Source organism: Pyxicephalus adspersus, chromosome 1, assembly GCF_032062135.1.
Source record: "Pyxicephalus adspersus chromosome 1, UCB_Pads_2.0, whole genome shotgun sequence".
NCBI classification, from domain to species: domain Eukaryota; kingdom Metazoa; phylum Chordata; class Amphibia; order Anura; family Pyxicephalidae; genus Pyxicephalus; species Pyxicephalus adspersus.
Window position 1 is genome coordinate 120,841,714 of NC_092858.1, and position 27,563 is coordinate 120,869,276.

Consider the following 27,563-nt stretch of genomic DNA (forward strand, 5'->3'; position numbering starts at 1 on the left):
ATATGTCAGGGGGAGATTTTTAATTTGAGGGGGGAATGATGATGAGTTCTGTTTTATCCAGGTTGAGTTTCAAAAATCGGTCACACATCCATGATGAAATGGATGACAGGCAGCATGAGATATATTAGATATTATATATATATATATCTGTCAGGAGGGACACTTTGTAAATTATATTGACACATTTAACACCCCTGCCAACCATAAAAAAAGAACACACACAAAATTATATTTCAGTTAATAATTTTCCATGTACAGTATATAGCAACAAAAATGTGGATTCACAGAATACAGAATTTTGTTTGCCTATTGAATATTCTGTTCCCTTGAAAGACGATGATTTTAGGGGAGGGGCAGTTCCTCCAAATCAAGCTATGGTTTTTCGTTTCTCCCTTAAAACTGTACTCCGGAGTTACCACTAAACTACCAGCTCCTTTCCTGCTCAATGCAGACAACCTGAATAAACAGCAGTTTGCGTTTAATGCAGAACAGTAACCCGACGTCCCATGACAGGGCTCTATCTGCAGCGAGAATTATACTATGTCGTAGTTTAATAATTTCCCGCACACTACACCCCAGCAATCCTCACCTAAACAGGCTTTCCTCTCATCAGTGGTCGCATGAAATCCCGCCAATTCAACCCTCCAATCCCGTGCAGCGCCCCTCCCACCCCTCACACAGACACACCCAAGTCTGTGGTACAGCTCTGAAAGGAAAAAACAAACATGGCGGAATCTAATAACTTATCCGCCTCAGTTGTTTATTTTACGGTTCGGCTTAAGGTTTGCTTGCACCGATATTGGTACTACGTATGGCTCTTGCTGCTGGTGGCTAGCCTGGTTCTCCTCTACCACTTCCGAGCTGCGCTCCGCTTGTACGAGACTGTTTTGGCCGGTGAGTGCACCGCCATTTAGCATAGGCCCAGGCCATTAGTTCGACTCTGTTGCCTAGCAACAAGGATTCAGGCGTAGTGAGCAGCTGTTCTGGTCTGAAGTTACAGTGCAGACACAAAATAGGGTCCGCTGTGTTACTGTTTGTAGGGCTACAAGGTCCAGCCTGCCTAGTGCATGTGTTCTGGGCAGATTAATGTGAAATTCTAGGTGAACCTCTACACATAACTAAACCATTAAACACTCATTTCTTGTAATTCATATATTCATCTCTTTCCCAATAGTCCTAATATGGAATACTATTTTTCAAGTTGTCAATTGAACGTCAGGTTTTCTGTTGAATTCTGTGTTTATACATATGAGCTGAGACAATTTAGAATGGTATATAATTATTGAGGAATGTTATGACCTGTATTTTACAGAATCTAAACAAATGTAAAAGTCTATTGTCATATAAGGCACAGACTATTGTAAATACAATGGGGGAATATGAAGTGCAAACCCCACATGCTCAGCATTCCAATAACTCGCACCCCCTGCAATTCTGTCTGTTGGGGTCCCATCCTAAATCCTACCCTGGGCAACAAAGCTCTTTCTAGATTTGTCAGAACTTTTAGAATGTTTCATTTAAGGGTAGGGAGTACAGATGTGGAAATACAAAAAGGCAAAACTTGTTATAACAAATAGTGAACATATGCAGCAATGTTATGATATGAAAGTGACTGTGTAATGATAATAATAAAGTTGTAAATGTGTTAGACAATTAGACTGAAATAGATTACTAACAGTAAATGTGTCATAGAATATTTTTGAATGTCCCTGTTCTATATATTACCTTTTTTTTTTTTTTTTTTTAATTGTTGTGAAATCATTAAAGGCCAGAAAAGTGTTATTGTTAATAGAGACATCCTTTTAGGTGCTGCATAGAGATAGCCCGTCATACTCAGAAAGGACAGGCGGTCTGCAAGAGAGGTCAATGGAAAGAATGCCCTCTGTTTACACACTGCAGAAATGATCATTGGTATCAGTGGTTACTTGGAATAGCGATCACCAACCTTTCCGACCTCACGCACCACTAAATTCATAATTTTAAATCCCGCGGACTATTAATATGAATTTTTTGCCAGAAAAGTGTTATTGTTAATAGAGACATCCTTTTAGGTGCTGCATAGAGATAGCCCGTCATACTCAGAAAGGACAGGCGGTCTGCAAGAGAATATTTTTGAATGTCCCTGTTCTATATATTTTTTTTTTTTTTTTTTTTTTTTAATTGTTGTGAAATCATTAAAGGCCAGAAAAGTGTTATTGTTAATAGAGACATCCTTTTAGGTGCTGCATAGAGATAGCCCGTCATACTCAGAAAGGACAGGCGGTCTGCAAGAGAGGTCAATGGAAAGAATGCCCTCTGTTTACACACTGCAGAAATGATCATTGGTATCAGTGGTTACTTGGAATAGCGATCACCAACCTTTCCGACCTCACGCACCACTAAATTCATAATTTTAAATCCCGCGGACTATTAATATGAATTTTTTTAAAAAAAAGATAAATACATTTGTAAATTATTGATCTTCCTAATGGTGCCTGACAAGGACTGTGGAGGCTCTGATTTATTGATCAGCTTACGATTAAGTGAAGTATTACTACTGTTATTATTATCGTTAGTTGCATTATCTTTGATATTAGTAAAGAAATGCGAAATATTTGTTTGCTTTTCCTCACTCATTATGGGTTTATTTCATTCTAATCTAACTCCAAACAAGGAATGATAGTTATCAAAGTCGAACTAATTGATGCAATTATATAAAATAGTTAAAGAAAATACACACTTAAGGTCGTACTTAACTAAAAGAGCATATGAGAAACAAACAAAACAATCAGATGAGAATCGGTATTCGTGGAGTGGGGTGACTGTTGTAATGGTGAACCAATACTGAAGCGTACGGCTCGGCACTGATTGCCCCATACAACTTAAGACTACACTGACGTCAGGCTGCGCCTCCCTTGTTTTTTGTCTCTAGTACAGTTCATGAATTTAGTACGATATAAAGGTGAAAATTGGCATTCATATTATAAGAATTTATTAAAATATTATTATTGTTTTATTGATAATACATAAAAATTGCAAGTTATGCTTAACTTTCCCATTGCCAGGTCTGTATTTAAAGCAGGCACCTACTGGAGGTAAAAAAAAAAAGCTGCTTGTCTCCCACTATTAAGGAAATTTTGCACTGGAGCTGTATCCATGAAAAAAAAAATGAACTCTCCAACTTTGCTACCAAAAGCATTACATAATCTTATAAAAGTACTTTTCAATTTCATTGATGAATTGAATGTTCTGTTTCCCTTGTTGACCTGATGACCTAAAACGTTATAGAAACCAGAGACGGACAGGAAGCTGTTACTTTTCATAAGGTTAGCAATGACAGTACACATCACTTCATATTTTCAGTAAGCTTAGTTAACATGCTTATTCAGTGAGAGCACTCTTTTACTGTGACTCATGTCACTATAGTAAAATGTGGTGGTCTTAGATTCTAAATCAGCAAGTGAACTGGAATAGCTTAAAAATTAAAGGAATACTCCAGGAATTATATGCAGGAACTGCAGAATATTCGTTTATGGTATTCTCCTGTGTTTCTGTTCTTTTCCTACTGAAAAACAGATCTTCAAAAACTCAGATAGAAGCACAGTGGTATTGTTGTGATTGTGATATAAATAGCAAAGTCTATTAGTTTCCCCCTTAAGTTAGTTGCCATTGATGTCAAGAAACTAATGTTTAATGAATCCCCTTATAAGCTTTTGTTGACTTTTTTAATGTGGAGAAACCCTTGAAATACCTTTTTCCAGGGAATTCCTACTGTAAATACTATATGCGCAGCTCACAGCAAGAAGAATGCCTCCTACATTGCTAGCCAGTGAGAAGAATGTCACCTTTATAGATAGCCAAAAAGATTGTTGGCATCAGTGGTAAACGACCTGATAGACACAAATTGCCCATTGTTCAAGGGATTCTAGCAAGAGCCAGCAATACACCTTTCGTCTTCCTCCTTCACTAGTCGCCAACCAAGAGAATATGATGCTGGGGCCTTCCTCTCTGATTCAAAGCTTGTTCTTCAATCCTTGCCAGAATGGGATCTTCAAGATACAGTGTGATGAATGTCCCGTCAGCCTGTTAGCAGGTCAGTAGGGCATTTACTGGTATCTTTCCTGCATCCCGAGGCAGGGGACTGGGTGGAACCTAGTGCTCAGGTGCTGTTCTTGCTGCTTTTGTTTTCACATTATTATGAATATGTATCAATATTCCTGAGAACATAAAGACCTTCATATAAGAAACTCTTACCAGATCCTAATTGAAACTTTGATTACACAGTTCTAAGCTGAGAATTCTGCTGTTTTGAAAATTGAAATGTCTGGCCTGGCACTTAGAATTTCACAGTTAGAATGGAACATGAACTTTTCATCTCAACAGATAGTTTTTCAGCTTTCAATAGACAATAAAGAAAATGGATCACAGGAATAATGTAAGTTTGTGTGGCATCCCTGAGTACGTTGTCCAATTTAGGACACAAGTCACTGCAGCAAGTTCATTGCACCTATGCTCACCAGACCTGGAACACTTTATAGAGTAAAGTGTTTTTGTAACTTCTAGGAAGGTATTGTTACAGCAGCATGGAAGATGGCTTCAAGTCCTGGATCTTGATATTGCTTGACTTAACCTATCTCACAAGACTACAGATGAGATGCAACCTTCAGCCAATATTGGGCAAAATAATAAATGACTGGTTCTGTACTTCTGTCCCATGTCAGAGTGCTTCCTCAAAGAAGGTGGAGGTTGAGACCCCCTAGAATGATTTCCGGGGTCAAGCACGCTGTTCTGAGGTCTGAGGCAATTATTTGAGCTTAATAACCATACTTCTTTTTCCTGTCACTGGGTGAGGAGGCATTGGTAAAAATTTTTGACTCCTATTACTCTAATTATTAACATGGACTGGCAGCTCCTCCACAATACAAAATGCTTTCTGATCTTTCAGTTTAGTCCTCAGTATCTATGGACTCTATGAAGTCTCAAGCTCTTAACCATGTTTGTTATTGTGACAAATCTTTCTAGAATTTACATAGACTTTTTCATTGTAATCCTTGAGAGCAAGTTAGTTGTAGATGGGTTGTTTGTGTTTTGTATAGTTTTATGGATTCTGCAGTGGAAGTCTTGTTTAGTGTTTTTTAACTGAACTTCCATGCATGGGAAGCCCCATCTTGACCTGTAGGGACCCCTGTTGCTCTTAAAAATAGGGAGACTTTTCCTGGAAACCACCCTGGTGTAGCTGGATCTTACCAGGAGGGGTCTACCCTAGGAGGGGCCTGTGGATTACTGTAGGTGTAGGCATTATCTGGTGTGTTTTTATTATATCTAGAATTTTATTCTAGATACTGTAATATCTCATCTCCTGCATATTATGTTGGTCAAGTAGCCTGACCCCTTAGTCCATAATTTATATCTAGGTAACTTTATTGAGGAAGCTGTAGATCATTTAATATTACTTTAAATGTGTCTCTCAGTCCATTCTTCCAATTAAGTTTTGAGTTGTGCCCTTAACAAGGTGGGAATATTTTTAGGATAACAAGGTATAGAACTTGTGACAAAAAAAAAAACAGCTCCAAAAGAAGGACCACAAGATTGAATTTACCCCACTTTTCATACTGTCTAAGTACAACTGATATTATGATTCCTTATGAATATCCAGAACAAATCAGCATCCACACTCCAACTGTATGACATATCTAACATCTATACACTGTTCTCATCTCCAATTCTTACATGACCATTACAAGCTTATTTTGGCTAAAAATCATTGTTCTACTATACTGTTAATAGTATGCACTAACTATTTTTCTAAGATTAGCTTTTAGATTGCTCTCCAGTGGTAGCACCAGTAAGCCTTACAACAGTACAATGGGAGACCAGACATATGTACATTTATATTCAGCTCCTGTATTGCTACCCCATCCCCTTTTTTCCTCTTTGGTGTCTTCTATTTCCTTTGCTTTCCTTCCCTCTGGTCCCATTCCCTCTTTTTCTTCACATCCTTCCCTCTTCATCCCCTATTTCCCCCTTTTTTTTCTCCTTGCCTATGTTATTTTTTTTTTAAATTAGTATTACAAAAAAGAACATTTCAGAAGTGTATCTCAAGCAAGACAACTGCAGTTCGCCTAAGATGGAGTCTTCATTTCATTCTCTAGTGCAGAGGTAGGCAAACTCCAGACTTTAGGCCAGATACAGCCTAGCCAGTATTTCATTCCGGCCTAACGCCCCCCTAGTAATTTATTGTTGCATCCAGCCTAATTGAATTTTCACGTTATCGCGAGTTCCCGCACAGTAAACCCGAATACTATGCCTAAAGAGCAGAAGCAACACGCAGCTACCAGTCTCCAGAAGGTTGACATCGAATGTCGTGTCTTAAACCCTGAATGGACTGACAAATAATTCTTCTTCCAATGCGGTAAAAAAGCTCTGTGTTTAGTGTGCAACGACACCAACAGCATTTTTAAGCGGTCGAATCTCATGGGGCATTTCGATGCTAAGCATGCGCACACGTACAAAGACTACACCGCGGATGAGCAGAAAACTGAGGCTGCTTGCTTGCAGTCACTGTTGGAAAAAACCTTTCCTTGGACACCTTGTTTCTTCTGGCCCAGTGCGCCTTCTTGACCTGAAATGGCCTAGTAGTCCAAAAAGTTTGCCGACCCCTGCTCTAGTTTTTCTCTTTAGTTCCACTTTAACAGTTGATTCTTAAATGTAATATCTGTAATGGTTACTAAATAGGGCAAATATATTTCTTTATCTTGTTATTTAACACGCATGTAATTATTTTTTATAAAATAGACTTTTTTTCTTTTTTTTTTTCTCCAGTGTCTGGTTTCATTAGTACGTTGACTCCAAAGTTCTATGTTGCTCTTACTGGCACATCATCCCTGATATCTGGACTTATACTGGTATGTACTATATGTGATTGTGTATAACTTTATACATATTTATTCATACAAACGTACATACATACACACACACATCACAGGTAAAATGAAATATACAGACCAGAACAACTTTCAGGAGCCTGATTATAAAATTGTGATTATGCTGGTCACCAGTAAGGTTCTGTTGTTTACATTAAAATATCTGAACTGTTTCCATCATCTTTTTTATAAAAATAGCAATTGCATAGCGTGATCTGTTGGTTACTGTTCTGTGTCTGCATGTTACTCTATGAGTCATATGTTATTTGTCAGCACATTTTCTTCTTATGTTGCACTTGTTTGCTTGTGAAGCTGTGTTTTTTTTTTTTCATTAATCATTTTTGTCCATTCTTATTCATGACTTCTTGTATATACCAGAAAACAATGTGATTTTTACAGGTCACAGGTAACACAGAGGTATCTTTCTATTGTTTAATTTTACATTTTATTATTCTAGCATTTTACAGTACATAACTGAATTCAAGATTACATAGATAAGTCTGAAGCGCATCTGGAATTAATTTAGGGCAATGTTTTATTGGGCCTCAAGATGGCGCCCTGTAGCTACTACATAGATAAGTCACTACCTTTACCATTACATAGATAAGTCACTACCTACTTTGAAAAGTGGTTTAATTGAAACATTCAATATTGCCTTTATGTATTTTCATGTTGAGTTGCCCATATACGTCAATTGGGCCATTTCATTTGTATCAAACTAAGTTTGCACTTTTTTTTTTTTTTTTTTTTTTTTTATGAGATTAAGTTAAAAAAGAAGCAGTTAGGCTATACTAATTTTGTCTGTTGTGATCTGATGGGTGTAACATAGTTTTGTATAATAAATTTGGATTATGGATCCAACCATAATTTGGTTAAATTAAGTAGCATTGTCTGCTAATTGAAAAAATTTTTTTTTAAAACTTATTTACAATATTACTTATTTTTTTGACCTCTAAACAAAAGAAAAAGGTATAAAAAAAATCAGTTTTTATTGATGGCACACGTGTTTAATTTACTTTACTTTGTCTCTTTTTGTGCTAAAATACGTAGCCTAAAGAGCAACTAAACTAAAAAGTGCCTTAAAGAAAAAAAATTCACTTACCTTCAATCCGGCGGGGCAGTCCGATCCAGAGCCAGTGCTCCGTGCGCCGCCATCTTCTCCTCTTCCTCCTGGTTCTTCTTCCTACATCACCCGACCCAGGCGCAAGATCGGGTGATGTAGGATGTGAAAAAAAACTTGCTGATTCACTGCGCATGTGTGAGATCGGCAAATTTTTCTCTCTGCATGAAAAGGCTCCTTCTGCGCATGAGATGCGTGACGTAGGTATTCCGGGAGGCTTTGTGCTCCCATTCTTTCTCGATTGCATGTTGCACTTAAAAAAGAAAAAAAAAAAACAATAGAATTTTTACCTAACATAAAAGGGTTTCCTACTCTTTTATGTAAAAGTGAAATTTCTGAGTTTAGGTACGCTTTATAAATGCAGTGTAATACCCTGTTTCCCTGAAAAATAGACGTACCCCGAAAATAAACTCAAGCATGCAAATCATGCAAAGGGCAAATATAAGCCCTACCCTGAAAGTAAGCCCTATTGGCTTCTTCGGAAAGTGTGGTCACGTGGTACGCAGAGGGATACCAAGAAGACGCAGAGAGCAGGAGATTTTAAAAACACTGGAAGAAGTCAAGAAATCGCAGGGTGGTTATTAACCTATCATGTGACACTACAACTTTATTAACCACCTGGGCGTTAAACCCGACTTAGTTCGGGGTAAAAACACTTGCAAAAAGTGTTAAACCCAAACTTTTCTCAGGTGGTTAAAAATATAAACAAACGTTATATTGCAATCCAATTGTCATACATTGTATGACAATCGGATTACAACTGAAAGAAAATACTTACCCGGTCCCCGCAGCTCCTCCGGACACGTCTTCACGTGTATTGAGTCCAATACAAAGAAATCTTTATAAAATATATATATATATATATATGTAATTGTATTATATATTTATGTATGTATATTTATGTATATTTATGTATATTATATAGGCTACTGTACAATTACATTACATTATACATTTTTTTTTTTAAAGATTTTTTAGAGCACTCGGCGTTCGCGTCCCTCAGCGATTCCTGATGATGTCAGTGCATGTGCCCGTCGATGGGGGTCGTAGCGGGAAATTCAAATATTTTGTATTGGATTCAATACAAAGTCCTGTATCCAGTCCAATACAAAATAATACAAAATATATTTATGTGGTTTTGTCTATAGGTATGTGATGTTGGACTCTGTTTTAAAATTTAGTTTTTAAAATTTACCACACTAGGGAGGTGTTTCAGAAAAATATATTACTACACAGTATACCAAATTATCGCATTTTCAGTATTTTTGATTTATGTATTCTTGTTTAAGCTGATTTTTGTGTTTTTTATTTAATTTTATTAAAAGTAAATTTTTTTTTTTTTTTACATGATTGTGTGTTTCAAACTTTTTTTTTTATATTCATGATATCTACTAGACCCTTGTTCGGACATATTTCTGTAAGTTACAGGTCTACAATTTAAAAAAAAAAATTCATGAAAAACAGTGTACCGCTTTTGGTACAGAAATCCAGACATCAGTGAAATGCCCAGGTGGTTAAGAGGCTGGTGGACACTCTTTTCAGGGTCGTTGCTAGTATTTCATTCATTAGCAGCTTCCCTCTCTCTCTCCTCCCTCTTATCCACAACTGTACAGACGTAAAGGATATTTATGAATTGTCACTGGAACCGATTTATCACTTAGGATGGATGGGTCTGTTCCTGCACATATCCTCAAAGGTCCTCCCTCAGAAGAAGCTTCAGACTTTCCAGTCTCCAGTTTAAACTCTTCAGTCAATTGTCCTATGGATTTTGTAAGAGAGTCTTGACAGTTCCCTTTTCCAGTTTCAAACCTCTGCAGTGTATTGATCTCTTTGCATAGGACAAACCAGTCTCTCAACAGACCCAATAAATGCCAAGGACTGGGAGTGGTGTCTCAGAAATCCGTCTCTGTCTGTTCAGTTGGGAAGAAGTCCTGGGTGCCTTGTCAGCCCAGGAAACGTTGTCTCCCAAAGAATTTTGTCTCCTAATAAACAGCTTCGGATTCAGGCGATTTAGCTGCCCTTTCAATGTTGGGCCATGCAATCTGGATTCAGTCAGATATTGCCATGACAGTGGCATGCGTCCCTTGTTGGGACTGAACTAGAAGAATCTTTGTAAAAAGAGGGTTAGAGCTGATGCTGTCTAGAGCAGAACCTCACATTTCAGCCTATCAACTGCAGTGCTCAACCCAGAAATTTTTTTAAGCTGGGTGGAAAGAAATTGTAGGCGGGTGGAAGCCCCTAGATTTGTGACCCCAACTCTTCAGTAACCATCCAAAAACAGCTGGGTGGTTGCTAAAAATCGCCGGGTGGTGCGCCCAGCTAAAAGGGGCTGGGGAGAACACTGAACTGTTTGGCTTTCAGGCATACATATTAAGGCAGGGAGATGTCCCCAATCAACGCTGCCTGCACATAAGAAAATGGTGTCTACAGCTGGATATGATCTAAGACCTGTGTTACAAGTAGATAATGGTAAAATGCTTGCGACCTGGCTCCTGGACAGGTTTGTGTACAGGTGCGAGTATTTTCTGGTGGATGTTCCAGTCTGTGTAACTTTATGTCTGTTATAGGACAGGGGCATCTCTTGGTCTGTGATATATATCATGTTCAAGGCTTTTTGAAACGGAAGGCTTACTTGCTTTTAAGTCAGTGGAATTTTAGCTCAGGAGTTTCACCAAGGGACTGATACTGTCTATTTGCAGGAATCCATGGCTGCAAATATTCAAAGCTTGTAGATGTCAGGTTTTTAACAAAATGGGACCTTTTTTTTTTCTTCACAGTGGTTACGTAAAAAAATGGAAATCACTATATTTATATTTCACCACTAGATGGAGCAGTTCTCCAAGAGTTGCTTGAGTGCAAACACTGTGAACATGGTTTATTTAATCCTGCTGACTTTCTTGTAGTGCTTGCATACACTTAGCTTTGTGGAATTCTTAATTGATTCGCTGTGGTTGTCCAATTATGTCTCCAAATGTATGTCAAATTAAAATTGGATCACATCATAACAATAAAATAAGGGACACAATTTAAATGTTAAGAGAGATTTCTGATAGTTTAGATAAATCTACAAAAAAAAATTGTATTGTTTTTATCATTCAGATATTTATTGCATAATGATTGGCTTCATGTATGTATGTAAAAATGTATGTATGTTTACAAAGATTGTTTCGTAGTGTAAGGGAATAATTTGCTGGTTTTATATGTTGGATTTATGCAAACAATTCTCTTCTTCCTTTTCTTCCTTTCTTTCCCTTTGCTATATTTAATAACCATGTGAATATATAAAGACAATGCAGGCATCAAAAATGTTTTTTTTCCTGTATTCAGTTTTAGCCTTCAGTGTTTATTTATTAGCCTTTGACCAGCTTTATAGCACAAACGGTTATTTGACATGACATAGGATGTTATAAAAGGTTAACCTTAATTGGGAGTATTCATCAGTTTTGTTGTGCTATTACAAGTGTAATAATCTCGCAAATCAGCATGCAAATATAACTGGTAGTGCCTAATGATAAAAGTTCCTTAAAGCACATACAAAGCTCAGCAAAAATTAGGACCACATTTTTTTTAAAAGATCATAACTTTCCCAGATAATACTGTAACCAGAGGACTCGGAACATACAAACTCTTACATTGCTCCACTGAAAATGAATCTCTCATCATCTCTCAAAGTGTACTGACGTCTCCCTTCTAATTAGCTCTGCCCAAAAGAATACACAAGCCTTTTTCTCAGTATTGTATTCTTTATTATTATTAAACAGGATTTATATAGTGCCAACATATTACGCAGCGCTGTACAATAAATAGGGATTATACCTTTTTACACCTTGTGGATAAAAGCAGAATTAACATTTATGTCATCAATTATAAAAGATAATTATACATATACATTGCGAAATTGTAGTCCAGAAACAGATTCCAAAAGACTCTCAAAACCTACTTGTAGTTGGTGCCATTCTTTTTTTTATTTATTTATTTATTTTTAGTTATTATTGTTTAGCTATATTAGTTTTCAGGTTTTCCCCAAAGTGTTTCTATTGCCAGGTAAGGGAGACTAAAGGTGGGTGGTGGACAAATGAGAAGGAGCAAAGCAACTTGCACAACACATTTTGTGGTTGTGTTTTCTGCTATTCATTATTCTAGCATTCTAGTTCCTGGGAGTGTTGGTCAGATTTGCTTCTGTTCGAATTTGAATCCCACTGAAATCAGTGGGGAAGAATTCCAGTTTATGTTCTGGTCTCCAGGCAAATGCAAAAAAAAAAAAAAATAAGACATTGGAAGAACCCCACATGTGTGCAGTACACTGAAAATAAATTAAAAAAAATGGGGTAAACTTTTTTTTAGACTTGGAGAACATTTAATGCAGCTTTGAGGGCAGCCCTTTACTGGGGTTCCTTTTATTTATTTATTTTTTAAAGTGGAAGTTTGCTAGAGTCAGGATACTTTGGTATACCAATGGTTTGGCAAGAGCCAGGAGATCATTTCAGTGACTGTTACTTTTGTATAGTGAAAACTTCAAGATATAACAAGAAAAATAAATGTAACATAGAATATCCTAGTCTACCATTGGCTATACGCCCAGTGGCTCATTCAGATGAAATCCCAGTGCCGGTTTTCTTTACACTACCCTCTCTTGAACAACATGATTTTGGTGATGAACTAGGTGACAACAATGGTTGAAGATGATTTGAAGAGTTTGAAATTGAAGAGGACTCTGTTTGTAAGGGATTTGATCAGCATGAGTTGAGTGATTTGGCACGTGATTTGGGACTATCGAAGAAGGCTTCAGAACTCCTAGCATCCAGACTGCGTGAGAAAAACATGCCTGAAACAGGAACAAAGGTTGTATTCAAAAGTATTCAAAGCTTGTAGATGTCAGGTTTTTAACAAAAAACTACTTTCGAACCAGAGAAATTGCATTTCTGCAGTACTTTAGAACAGTGGCTTTGTGTATTACCATAACATACCTGGTTTAAAGGGGGAATTGGGAATTCCAATCTATAACTCAACTGAATCGTGACTATTCATCGATGGCTAAAAGCGGAGCTTAAATTGTGTCCTCCTTCACAATGGCAGTATATTTGGGTCCAGTGTTCTCCTCAGCCCCTTTTAGCCGGGTGCACCACCCGGCACTTTTCAGTAACCACCCGGCTGTTTTTGGGTGGTTACTGATGAGTTGGGTCACAATACAGGGACTGCCACCCGCCTAAAATTTCTTCCCACCCAGCTTAAAAAAATGTCTGGGTTGAGCACTGTGGGTCCGTCCCAACTGGCCATTCAGTTTCTCTTTGTGAAGAATATGCAGACATTAAGAGAGTCACTGAGTTGTTGCAATATCATCAACACAATTGGGTCATCTGTGTTGACCTTAAAATGGTATGCTTCCTTCTTGGTCAGCAACACGGATACACCAAGTATCCCTACTATCTGTGCATTTGGGACAACAGAGCTCGTTAGAGGCATTGGCTGGAAATGAATTGGCCTCCAAGATCTGCCTTAAAACCAGGTGATCCAAACATTTTACATGAGCCACTTGTTGATAGAAAGAATATTATTTTCCTGCCTCTGCACATGAAACTGGGTCTGATGAAGCAGTTCGTTAAAGCTTTGCCAATTGAAGGAGACTGTTTCAAGTACCTCATTTTGGCAATTTCCTAGCCTGTCATTTGAAAAAAAAAGGATGATGTGTTTGATGGTCTACAGATCCGGCAACTCATCAAAGATGAACATTTCATCAGGACAATGTCAGAAGTCGAAAAGAATGCTTTGTTATCATTCAAAGCCATTGTCAAATATTTCTTGGAAACACATGAGCAAATAATTACACAGAAATTGTCCAGAAACTCTTGGAGAGCTACAAAATGCTTGCTTGCAATATGAGCATCAAGGTGCATTTTCTGCATAGCCATCTTTCTGACTACCCGGAAAACCTTGCCACAGTCAGTGATGAGCAAGGTGAGCGATTCCATCAAGATTTTAAGGTCATGGAAGGACGGTATCAGGGTAGATGGGATGTACATATAATGGCTAACTATTGTTGGAGCATCCGGTGGGATTGTCCTAACACTGAACACTCCAGGAATAGCTATAGGCGTAAAGTTTTACCTTAACCGCATACCCAATTATTTTAAGCGTTTTACTGTAAAAAAAATGTCATTGAGTGACAATAAATCCTTTGTATGAACAAAATAAATTTTAAATAAACCGTTCATTCAAGTTATTTCATTATTTTTTGATTGTATGTAAAATTTGTATGTTTTTTGACAATAATGGAGGGTTACCTGTATCGTAAAAACTGGATGTGATAGCAAAAAAACAGGGTCATTTCTGGATTCACCACACAAAAATTTGTAAAAAAAAAACAAATGTAGGATCTCACTCCACAAAAAATGCATTACCCGATGTAATTTTTGTTTTTCTAACCATAGTCAGGTTTGCCCTACTTACCATTTTGATTGTGATTTTATCTGAAATTAGAATAGCTTTTTTTTCTCTTAGTAATCATGGTCCAATTGTTTTTGTATTATTGTAATATTATTGTATTATTTTTTTTTTTTTTTTTTTTTACTTACAATAGTATAGAAATTTTGTTTCTAAATAGAAGTGAAAAAAAGAAGGTAATGTTGGCTTAATTTAAAGCAAAACTAAACTTATTTATAGCTCACCAGCTACATGAACAACAACAGCAAAACATGAACAGCAAATAATGGCACATACTTGCTTTGTGCTGTCGCCCTGGACCTTTCATCGCTGCAAGCCATCTTCACCATTGGCTCCCGAGCCAGAGAGTTAGTCTCTTGTGAATTTTTTTTTTTTTTTTATGTATAGTTTTTTTCTACGTATAGATCCAATTTAAGTGGACTGTGCTTTTTAGTACAGTGTATTCTGTAGCTGCCATATGTGTTCTGTATATTTATGATATATCTCTGAAACATAAATATAAATATATTTTTGTTCCTCTTTCCCTGGAAAGCGCTGTAATCTCATTTGGTACTCATTTGATCAGTACAACCAGGGTTGGATAGAAGATGGATTGCTAACATCATTTACAGATGAGCAATAATAATAAAAAGTGTTAAATACACATGTTACTGTACTGAGCACATTTAGCTGTGAAGAGACAGAAACTAAAACAATAGCAGAATGTGATATGAATTTGTTTACTTGTTTCCTGTTTTATAGATTTTTGAGTGGTGTTACTTCCGGAAATATGGAACATCTTTCATTGAGCAAGTATCTGTGAACCACTTACGACCCCTGATGGGAGGGATTGATCCAGGAACCTCTGCAGACGGATTTTTTCCCAACACTTCAGGCAGCGAGACCAGCAGGCAAGCTTTGTCAGGTGACTGATAGTGAGTGAAAATAGCAGTTTCCAAACTGATTGCATGCTACAAATTAATGGAACAGTTGGTGACTGGGTCATGTGGCATCACTGAACAAGCTCAAGATCCTCAGCAGCATACACTGACTGGAAAAAGCAGAAGCTTCACAGTCTAGTTTCCATTTGACTGACTCCGACAGGGTCACGGGTGTAGGATGAACTGTAGTGACTCAATGTAATGCTTACAGATTTCACATGACGTCTTTGGTTCTAGACACCTAGGAATTTGCAATCACTTGCATGTTTATCTGGCATAAAATATATATTATAAGTTATTTTTTATTATTATTATGTATGCAGCAGTAAATCCATACAATTATAACTGTATAGGAATGAAAAGTTTCTTTTCACCTCTTCAATGGGGGACATGACATGACATGCAGATGGTGAGGGTGATCCTCCTCACTGATTGGATAATGTAAGCATCATGCGCAGGAGTTACTTTGTCCCCCGGCAGCTACACAGAAGCTACATTGTGCATGTGCAGTGTAGTTTAGAGAAAAAATGAAAAGCCACCAGGAGCCAGAGAGTTAGGTATTCGACAAACGAGACATTGCATGTCTCTTGTCAAATAGTACTACCTCCTGTTTTTTTGGCATGACATGCAGTGTATACCATATTGGTCATTATGTGGCTGAAGTGATCTCACTTGGAATGGGATACCTGGGGAGGCCATTATTTATTGGCTCTATACCCTATCTGTCATTTTATATTCTTCTGTGACGTCTGTGAGAATTCTACAGTGGTTATGAAAAAAAAAATATGCTGCTTGTAGATTTCCTTTATTTATACAGAATTACACCTGTCTGATCAGCCCTCTCATCTGCTAAATTAAAGAGTGTAAGTTTTAGGTAGCATTTTGTCAAAATTGGAAAGTCTTTGGCATTGTTCTGGAAAAAAAAATTTCAATAGATTATAACTATAATAATAAAAATGTAAGCATACTCTAATAAATTGAGGCAGTTTGCCATTGAACATATAGGCTTGTATCAGACCCTATGCAAAATGTGCAGTGGAGTGATAAATTATCTTTTGAAGCATAATAATGGAAATGTTATATGCATGATTTGCTGCCTTAGGGTGTAAGAAGATTGCAGACATTAAGTCAATAATGAATTCTGCATTTTATCAAAATGTGTTTGATGAGAATGCAGAATCATCTGACAGAAAACAATGTGACAAGTAATCCTTAAAAAAATCCACCAAAAAATACCACTAAAAAAAATGAGGTGTTATGGAGTGGCATAGTCAGAGCTTTGATTTTGAACCCCACTGGATGGGAAAATGAATGGATCTGTGGATTTGGATCTGTCCAAAAGGAAAAATTGATATTTTATCAATTTTCATTGTGTTTTTATATTATTCATACTTTTCTGTAAGCATTGCCTAAACGAAGATCTAATGTTTGCCTGTTCAGATATCCAAGAAAACAAACCTCAACATTTTGCATTAGGTTCATTTAATTCATCACATGACTAAATATTAGCATTACCTGATGTTCTTTCTCCCACTAGTCCTTATGTGTTTCTCTCTGACTCCTGCAATGTACACAGCGGTAAGCAACATCCATGCTACAAATAAATGATCAGAAATGATATTAAGGACCTTGAGAAAGGGCTGGAGTAAATAAAAAATAAAGTATTTTCCTTTGGAACTGAATGCACCGCAAAAGCTATAGCTAACTATAGGCATTAAACAGTGGTTTACAAACTTTGAAAAAAAATACACTAAAATTTTATCTGCAAAAATATATTATATGATTACAAAATATATTATTATTCCTTGTTGGCAAATGGGTTGTTGGCAGTTGCTTGTCATACACCTTCATTCTGCCCTGGGACTTCTGCATAGGGTCAGATACTTCTTGCAGTGTGGCACATGTAAAGCAGTAACTGTAGCATTTAACAGGTGCCAGACTAAAGCAAATGTAGCCCAGCCTTCTGTCCTTTTCTTCTCTTGGGTTTGCTATTAGGTTCCATATCTTGACATGACGAAGTTTAAGGGAAAAATTTGTCCTCTTACAACAAACCTTATAACTAATCGTTTTACCTTTTTAGAATGCAAGGTGTGGCGTAATCCGTTAAATCTTTTCCGAGGAGCTGAGTACAACAGGTAATTATATTATTTTAATATTTTAACCTATAGTAGTGAAATTATACACTGTGACATTTTTTTCTATTTGCTATCTTGCTTTTTTTGTATCGGTGTTCTTAGCAACAAGATTGTAGGCTTTCAGTGCTAGTTAGAGATGAGCGAATTTCTCAAAAATTCAATTCGGCCAGTCTGCCAAATTTTTCGAAAAGATTTATTTGCGGCGAAACGCGTTAAAAAACGTCAATTTCTGGCCTGCAGAGAGCCTTGATAGTGTTGTGGAACACTGTCCCTTTCAGTAATATGCATAGGGAGTCTGCTGTGGTAGTGAAAAAATACTGTGAGTCAGTATGACATGCAGATGACAGGTGTCGCTATTAGAATCGCTGCACACTTCACTTAATTTGGCAGTCACAGGGCCAAAACTGACCAAATAACTCAAGTATGAACTCAGCCTTACAGGTCCATATTAGTGTCAAGAAGAAGCGCACTCTTTTTACACCCTCGTCAGCTGATTCCACATTATTGTCTACAGAACCTGTTCTATTAACTGCTTATACAAGTAGAAGCCCCCTTGACAGAGTGGAGATGGTGTCAGCAGTATGTTTGTGTTGACGTCACTGATTATTTTGCCCTTCCTCTGATCCGTCAGAACAATAACCCACAAAAAACGGATCCTGTCTGTGGAGCATATGCCTTCACTCGGTCAGCATTTGCTCAATAATCCATCAGTATTGCTAATGCCAAAAAAAAACACAAGTGGGTCCAAAACAGAGATGACACGTGAATGGAATATTTGCATGTCTTCTGTGTTTTGTACCCACTCCTGCTTTTGGCTACCAAATCAAGCCAATTCTGATGGGACCAAACAGGCTTTACAGCTGCTACACAGACAGGATCCGTTGTGCGTCTCTTTTTTTCTTCCTTCTGACAGATCAGAAGAAGGGTCAAATAAATAGTGATGTCATCTAGGCCAAAAAGGCAAAATAGTGGCCAGTCATGGAGTGGGGAGGGTGGGAGAACAGCTTGAGAAGTCCACAGAGTGGCACAATGACATAGTGGTGAGGTGGAAGCAGCATGAGGAAACCACAGAGTGGCCCAATGACAGTCTGGAGGTGGTGGCAGCATCAGGAGGCTACAGAATGGCACAATGACAGTGTGGAGGTGGCAGCAGCATCAGGAGGCTACAGAGTGGTACAATGACAGATTGTGGAGGTGGCGGCAGCAGCAGCAGCATCAGGCAGAGGCTACAGAATGGCACAATGACAGTCTGGAGTTGGTGACAGCATCAGGAGGCAACAGAGTGGCACAATGACCGAGTGTAGAGGAAGCCACAGAGTGGCACAATGACAGAGTATGGAGTTGGCGACAGCATCAGAAGGCTACAGAGTGGCACAATGACAGAGTAGAGTATGGAGTTTGCGAAAGCATCAGGAGGATACCACAGAGTGGCAAGGTGACATAGTGTGGAGATGGCAGCATCAGGAGACAACAAAGTGACGCGGTGACAAAGTGGGGCAGTGGGTGGCAATACCAGTACCTGCTGACGAAGGTGGGTGAAAGAAGGAGCACTTGGCATCTGATGTGTGGCATCAGGCGGGTGGCAGCATCAGAGTAGTAGCTGAGGCAGGTATCCAGAAGAAACTGGTCTCTTTTGTCAAGGTTTGGGTGAGGCGGCATGCATCATCTAATCAGATGCATCAGGCATTGGTGGGTGGAAATCCTGGCAGATCCACGGCTGATTCATCTTGGCAAAGGTCAGTCTCCCCACATTTTGGGTGGACAGGCGAGTTCTTCTTGGGGTAACTATGGCCCCCACCGCACTAAACACCCTGATGTTCTCCTCAACAGTCTCTAGGTCAGGAGCCTGACCGCTCGCAACACCACCTCCCACGCCACTCTCCTCATCACTACTTGCTCGGCTAGCGGAGGAAGCGGCGGATGTCTCCTCCAGATCTTGGCTGGGCAGTAGCTCCTGACTGTCCTCTACTAGCTCATCCTCGCTGTATAGTGGAGCTGAGCCCACAGCATACAATACTTCTGTGGCTGAGGGAACAGCAAAGGACAGAGGCAAGTTGAGGACAGGTGAGGGCACAGGGCCTGCTCCCCGGCCATGCCATCTAAGGGTTGTGTCTGACGAACCCACCGACTGTTGGCTGGGGGTGTCTGATGTCACTTTCGATAAGGTGGATGACCGACTTAACCAATCAAGAACTGTTGGGTTGCTGGGTCAGGACACGACCGCTAGATGACACCGGGAGTTTAAGACTCTCGCTGCGACTCCTGCTGACACGCCTCCTTACTCTGCTGCGACCTCTGCCTGCACCAGAAACATTTAGGCTTCTGCCACTCCTCTGTGCATGGCCTGGCACTTCTCTGTCTGACATACTTTTAGCTGAACTAAATAAATTAAAAGCAAATAAAAATGCCCCTAAAAGCAACAAATATATTTTTCTTTTTGTACAGAAATAGGCCACTAAATGCTTTTACCACAAATAACTGCAACAGTGAACTGTGTTTATATTTTTCTTTTTGTACTCAAATAGGCCACTAAATGCTTTTCAACATAGCACTTGCACCCCAATAACATGAACAAATTGCTGGAATGACAGAGCTGTAAAATGGCTATTTGGATCCCCAAATAATCTTTCCCTGCACTTCTAAATCCCTTTTCTAGCTCTGTCCCTAGCGCTTTCTGATGTCTCTCCCTGCACTAAGATGCTGTGAAATGATTCCTCTCTATCCTTTCCCTACACTTATAAATCATTTTTTTCTCACAATGAGGTTTTTGCTATCACTCTCTCTAGCTCCTACACACGTCTCTCCCTGCACTCAGAATGCTGGTTTATGTCTTAATCCAAGATGGCTGAGGCTATTTATAGGGCTGTGACATCACAGAGCTGGCTGGCTGCTGATTGGCTGCATGCATGGCATTATGGGTCATCCCCCCTTCCCAAAGTTCCTTGCCCCATGTCCTCACACGTGTAGCCGTCATTTTTCGTTGCGAATCAAATTTTTCCTGATATTTGGATCGAATTCTACTTCGTCAGCTTCGATTCGCACATCTCTAGTGCTAGTGTATTTTTTTATGCAATATATTTAGCAAATTAACAAAAAGAAAATAATTATTGCTGAGTACTGATATAAAGAAAGATAATACATTGTGAGTAAGTTTAAATTTGTATACAGAAAAGAGGGGTGTAATTCAGTTAACAGAATAAAATATTGTAAACTTTAGGAAATATAAGCACTTTGAGTAGACCCAGATGGGTGGGTTGGCTAGACTCATCCAGAAAGATATGTATGATGAGCCTGTGAAAAAAACTGCACTGGACACAGTAAAAGTCTGGCACTTTTTGAGCATGTGAGAATGTATGAAAACGGAAGGTTAGTTGATTGGCTGATAAAAGAGATAAAGAGGAACACCTCTCTATTAATAATTCCTACCTGTGATAAGACAGAGATCACACCTGAAAAAGACTTGCATGTGGAAAAGACCATACATTATGTATGATGTGAAATCCTGCAAAACCCAGAGACATTATGCCCTAAATAAAAAGAATGTTAATTCTGTACATGTTGTTTGTGAAATTGGTTTCACATATTACAGTGTCTAAGAAGTCTTTGATCTGTAAGATTTATTTTACTGAATAAAAATTAATATTTTTACCTTCAACTTTTATTTAATAAGTACATTTTAAAGAGTCAGCATACATGTTGTTAAAGTTAAACAAATTTTGTTTTTCTCTACTTTTTAGGTAGGAAAGGGTTAAACTTGTTTAAACCCCAAAAAGTCCTTACATATGGTAGCTGCATTAATTCTCTCTAGGCTTTAAATTTCCCAGTTTTCACCAAATAATCCTGCCAGTAATGCACTTCTGAACTGGTGACATTGATATCACACTGTACTTTATTTATGGATAAACCGGAGTACAATATTTTGATGTTATAAAGTCCATGTTCATTAGAGTGTATAGTCAATTTGAACTGTTGCAAAAATATATTCATCCTTCTTCCCATCTTCTACAGCAGCCTTTCACAACCAGTGTTCTGTCTAACCCTAGGGGTTCTGCAGAGGTTGCTAGGGGTTCATTGAGCACTCTGTGCCTCTCAGGTCAGTTTAACTGACAACAAAAATCTTTTTGGCTATCTCTAAGGGTGGCAATCTTCCCACTCACCAGCAATGTAAGAGGCATTCTTCTCATTGACCACCACGCTAGTATGCTGTGAGCTGTGGATTTAGTGATTATAAAAGTTCCCCGAAGATATGAAAATTATTTTAAGGGGCTCCCCATGTTAAGAAGGTCAAGAAACCCTGCTGTACAGTTTCTGATCTATATCGTATACAGCATTTATATGATTACTACACAACATATTGTGTATATATAATAAGCTGTGTGAGCGATGCACTATGGAAAATGTGCTTGTTGTTGTTATCCAGATCCGAATCCGGTTTGGCAGGATTTAGCTAAGCGCTGATCTGTTAAGGAACAGGGTATTTCATGTTAACATGGATTTCTTGTAGTAAGTTGCATTTTAATAAATAGTATATGTTAGAATATAAAACATTTGTGCTGACAGGTGTGATAGTGTAAGTCATTGCATTGTACAGAGTGAGCTAATCTATTAATTTATTCCAGCTCTTGCTGTCTGGATATTACCAGAAACCTAATGGTAGACATGTAATAAGAAATGATGAATCTCTCCATTGAGAAATGGCCTAGGAGGAACTTTTACACACGTTGATAAGACGTCATATAAAAATGTAAGGGTGGAAGAGGATGGTCTCTTGGGGTGCGTTTTATCACCACTGGTAATACATTTAATCCTATATGAAAAACTGGAAAAGCAGAACAGTATCTTCTTGCATTTGTGCAATCTTTATTAGCATGGCTTGTATGTGACCTTGTCCAAATATTTATTTAGTCTGCCTACATTTTGTTTTGTTTTTTAAATAAGTATGATTAAGATGGGAAAGTGGCTCTCTGCAGGTCTTTTTATCAGAAATATTAATTAGAAATATAATTATTTGAGTGATGCTTCAGTTAGGTCCACCCCACCACTGTCAAAGGCCATAATAAAGGTGCCCCACTGAAACATCAGTAAGCCAAAAAAAAAAAACCTTCTTTATTTATAATTATTCTTCAGCTGTTACCTGGTGTTAAGGCAATCTCCTAGCCCCCGGTCAGTTGTCCCTCTCTCTGATGGCTTCTGTTTTCAGCGATGCTGGGAGAGCAAGTAACACACACTACTCAAGCATGTAGTTAAATCACTCTCAAAACTTTATTGTTTGCACACAGCTTATATACCAGTTAAAAGGCATAATCACTGTATGATCGCATGACTACAGACAACTAACAGACATGACGAACGGCCTTGTGGTTCTCTTAAAACAGGATATTCATGTCAGGAGAACAGATAAATGGCTGAAGGGAGGAAGGGGAGGGTTTCAATGCAATAAGGGGGAAGCAGACATTAGTTTACTGATAAGAAGAGTACAACTAGTTTCAACATAACAAAAGCACAAAAATAATTAACTTCAAGACTCAGCAAAATTCCACTTACTTTACACCTGGGTAGAGTGTAATCTGTGGGATTGCTTTGTTATTTTTATTTCTTTTTTGTGTTGCAGGTACACATGGGTTACTGGAAAGGAACCGTTAACATATCATGACATGAATTTGTCAGCACAGGATCATCAGACATTTTTTACATGTGATACAGACACATTGCGGCCATCTGATGCTGGTAATGAGTTTTTATTTTTATATACTTTACTCACATACCAAAGCAGTTTGCAAGACTTTTCTAGAACACTTCCAAGGTTTTTTTATTAGGGTTGATGGTTTAGGAGATGCAGCAAAAGCCTGAAAGCCCTTTTGGATCACATAATGCACAGCATGTGGGGGCATTCTGCTCTTTGTCTGGTTGCCCCTTCAGCCAACAATATTATTGTTAATATTTTATTATGTACAAGTTTTCTGTTATGTTTCATAGGGTGGCCAGCTATGGGTTTTCTCACTTGCCATATTTTTATATATTTCTTTATTCCCTTTTGTGTCGTGGTGTTCCACAAGGTCTTAACAGGTGTGTCATTTTTCCTTGCTATTTGTAAACTGAGAATTCTAGTAGACATATCTCTATTAAAGGTAAATGAAAAGACGAGTGGTGATATGCCCCACATGGTGTGAGCCCATGTTTTAGAAAAGCTCCTCCGATTCTTAAAGCCTAGTAGTTAGTTACATTTTTCTTGGCTGGTCACTAAATATTCTTGTGGAACTGTTCAGCTTTAATATTAGGGGCAAGCTCCATGGATATTCATATAGAACCTTCTCTCTCAATATATTCAGGTCTAGCTGACATTGTCATTAGACCTCTAAATTATTTATCCATTCTTGTTGTATTGTCGAACCCCACCTGGAACCTTGTATGGAATTTTCATCTAGAATATTGGAAGCAACCGTAGTGTTCTTTAAATAGTGCTTCCTTCTCTGTCAAGTCCCCGGATGGAGTGGATGTTGTTGCTGGATATTTCTGCCCCTGGAGGTGCCTGATTGGATTGTAGCTCATACTCCTATGCTTTAGTTCTTTCTGCAATAAAACATACTCACTTTCCTGTGCACTATTTTCTTTCATGCGTGCATGCGTGATAGTTACTTTATCTCAGCCAAGCCAGGCCAAATGACTGAAGATCTTTAAAAAAGACCTGCCCAGTTGCAAAATTTCAAACAATAGTTACGCTTTAAGAAGTCTGCTGTAAATGGAAGATGGAGGAATTTATTGAAAAACGTGCTGCATATACAGCATCTGTCACCTTTTATACAGTTTCCAATACACAAAAGCTTTTTATAGCTCTGGAGGCTATATATAAACAGATGATTGAGGTTCCTATATATGTTACAGAATGTCTTGACAATGACTAGTATTCGTTTATTTCTTTTATTTGCATTATCAATCATTGAGCACATAATTCCATTTACCTGGGTATTGTTAAATTATGAGTTCATTTGTCAAGTCCTGGAAACACTAGCTTTCAGCTACACTAGCTACAGGGTGACGTGATACAAAGAAGGAATGTGTCGATGTTTCTCCAAAGGAGTACATTGTCTCCCAATGTGAAGCCAAGACTAATATTTTGTTTCTGCAGGAAAACTCAAATATTTTCCAGACTAAGCTCTCAGGAAGGTGTATTGAACAATTCAAAAAGAATATCAATAGGTAACCTAAGATGTGATTTGAGAGAACAGTTTTGTGACTGATGCAGGACAATGTGCTTGTAAAAAAAAAAGAATGTAAAAAAACTCCTATGAAACTACAATGTATACTCGTATGTAACAAAAAAAAAAATCACATAAATAGTCCCCCTGTGCAACTGATATATTGCCGGATGTCAGAATAAATGTTTTTGGACCCAGAACATAAACTTAATTGAAAAAGCTAATTAGCTAAATTGCCATCTGCCATTATTTTCAGGTGTCTGGTTGTTAATTTAATCCCTCATTGGCTGTCATTGCTAAAAAAAAAAAAAAAAAAAAAAAAAAAAAAAAACATATTGGCTTCTAATGCTATGTACACATGTCAGATGATTCTTGTCCTATAATCCCCTCAGGGTTAGTATAGGACGAGAATCTGACATGTGTACAACGTTCCTCCGACATTAATCATGGATCTGTCCTGGCAGATCCACGAACAATCTTCATTAAAGTATAGGGGAGAGAGCACAGCAGGGTGCTGCTCAATCCTTCTCCCCCTTCCTCTCTCCATAAGGCAGAATGGAGCTGTATCAACAGAACTCTTTCAGAATTTTGTTGTTAGAAAGGATCGTAAAAAATGCTTCCCAATGACAATCATTGAATGTTTGTACATATCCTATCAGTCTAATAGTGAATTAAGCCTCATATCACAGTTACTCTCCCTCAAAGAGGAATTCAGTGAGTTGTTTTTTTTTTTTTTTTGTTTTTGCTGTTCAGCACTTGTAAAATAATTTTTTGCTTCAGAACTTAGTTGCTTGGGGGAAATATGAAGTTAAAACATGACTCTAGATAACCCTTTCAATACTAAAACATCTGAATAAATATTTTTTCTGCACTATATATTTTGATTTATTGGTTACCGTTTTTTTAAGAACTGCTGCCTTTTGTAACTGTTATCTAGTTGTCTTTTGGTTATCAAATCAAAAAGCTAGAAGTCTAGGACCAGACCGCCATCTTTCAGGATCTATAATCATATCCATGAGGAAAATATTTATGTAATATTTAACCATGGTTAAATTTAATTTCAGATTTATACATTAAAGATTAAGGATATATTTTTATTTTCTTTATGTTCTAGTTATGCAGAAAGCTTGGAGAGAAAGAAGCTCTAAGTCAAGAGTAAAGGCTGCTTATCAAGCTTTAGAAGCATCAAATGAGTAAGTAATTTTCCACTTCCCACTCCCAATCTTTTGCTTAATGTTCCTCTGTTTGGTACCTCATACGGAGAGGATGATATTGAACATTACTAATATGATGACCAGCAGCCAACACTGCGCTAGCTAGTACTGATGCTATCTGCAAGACTCGGACAGCTCTGATCCCCACTATCAAATAGGAATCGGTCAAAGTGGTTTCCCAAGCATGTGATCATCTGTAAAGCTAACACAATGGGTTTGGATAAGATAGACTATAATGGGTAAACCTTGGTGATCCAGCAAACTTGGAATGGAAAATCATTAGCATTCCTACAATCATTAGCAATCTTTTAGCAAATATTTTTAATCCTCAACCAGATCCATTTCAGGGTTGTTGGATCATCCAGGTTCACCCATGATAATACATTATTTCTAGTCTTGGAGAGCTTTAATAAACTGGGCGCAATATATTTTATATGTGAAAAAGGAGCATTGTTACCCTAGCATGTTCCTGATAACTTGGTTAGCGATAACACACAGGACACGTTTTGTTAGTAATAAAACAGTATTTAAAAATTAACAAGATAATTCATTAGCAATAATGAATAGTATTAGTGGATACATACACTTTAAATTTGCTAGGTGAATATTCAAATATGAATCAAATTGGAATGACTAAATCTGTGAATCTGTCAACTGCTAAATACTTATCAATCCCCTTTTGTTCAGCATGGAAAATAATAAACCTCATTTCTGAAAAATGCAAAACTTCACTCCAGATCCCAACCAAAATTTTTACAGATTTCACCTCATTTTAGGACCTGATTTAGTAGAGCTCTCCAAGAGAACACTCTTTTAGCAAAGAACCTGAGTAATCCAAAAAATCTGGAAAGGCTCTAGGGTCCAGGATTTAAAACATTTGCTAACAAATAGCCATTTTAAAAAAATCTGTTTCAGGTTTGCTAGATCAACCAGGTTCACTGATGAAAGGTAACCTATCCAGCCATGGAGAGATTTAACAAATTGGCCCTTAGAGTCTGACTAAACTCCATTAAGTGCTAAAATGAATCAAAGTTTTTGCTGGGTTTCACATGCTCACTCGCAATGAGTGATAAATTTGTGAGGTTTTGAATTTGTAAAAGTGCAACTCAACTTTTTTTTTTCTTTGCTTTACATTAGGTGGGGGATAGACAAGTGCATTTGAATTCATGAATAACTTTTTGTAATGCTTTTCTACTTTTCACTAATGAATGGTTGTCTTACAGCTGTGCTACAGCTTACATCCTCTTGGCAGAAGAGGAAGCCACAACCATATCTGATGCAGAAAAGTTCTTCCAACAAGCTCTGAAAGCAGCAGAAGGTACTTACAAGAAATCTCAGCAACTTCAGCATTTGGGCTCCCAACATGAAGCTCAACATAGTGAGTAAACCCTGTTAAGTTTACCAGCTAAATTGTTTCATAGAGAAATTCTGCACAGTGCAGTAAATTGTTTTTTTGGATATATCCTCCAAAGGTTTGTTTCGTGGGTTGTTGTGTGGATGAAGGTACATTGGAGAGGTAATTCTAGGAATAGTCTGTCTTCAAGGATATGATCAGTTTTACAGAAAACTTTGACTAGAATAGTTTTGGTATGTTTTGCTTATAATTCAGTGACACCCCAATGTGCAATGAAAAAG

General features: G+C 37.8%; 1 protein-coding gene and 1 long non-coding RNA gene across 6 annotated transcripts in view; one reads left to right on the forward strand and one right to left on the reverse strand.

Moving 5' to 3' along the window:
• Nucleotides 1-638, reverse strand: part of LOC140322491 (uncharacterized) — a 12,359-nt gene extending 11,721 nt beyond the window's left edge. Inside the window, exon 1 of the long non-coding RNA XR_011919201.1 lies at nt 590-638. This is a non-coding gene — a long non-coding RNA (uncharacterized lncRNA). The remainder of the gene's footprint in view (nt 1-589) is intronic.
• A 66-nt stretch (nt 639-704) lies between these two features.
• Nucleotides 705-27,563, forward strand: part of ST7L (suppression of tumorigenicity 7 like) — an 83,334-nt gene continuing 56,475 nt past the window's right edge. For 2 of the 5 annotated variants that reach the window (XM_072425664.1, XM_072425679.1), the window contains exons 1-8: nt 705-894; nt 3,950-4,072; nt 6,802-6,884; nt 15,205-15,367; nt 17,464-17,518; nt 23,130-23,245; nt 25,829-25,907; nt 27,152-27,306. In XM_072425664.1, coding sequence (XP_072281765.1) covers nt 726-894; nt 3,950-4,072; nt 6,802-6,884; nt 15,205-15,367; nt 17,464-17,518; nt 23,130-23,245; nt 25,829-25,907; nt 27,152-27,306 — 943 coding nt within the window. In that variant the 5' untranslated portion in view covers nt 705-725. Of the gene's footprint in view, nt 895-3,949; nt 4,073-6,801; nt 6,885-15,204; nt 15,378-17,463; nt 17,519-23,129; nt 23,246-25,828; nt 25,908-27,151; nt 27,307-27,563 lie in introns of those variants that run through there. The other 3 variants (XM_072425671.1, XM_072425689.1, XM_072425696.1) reach the window with 3 other exon arrangements.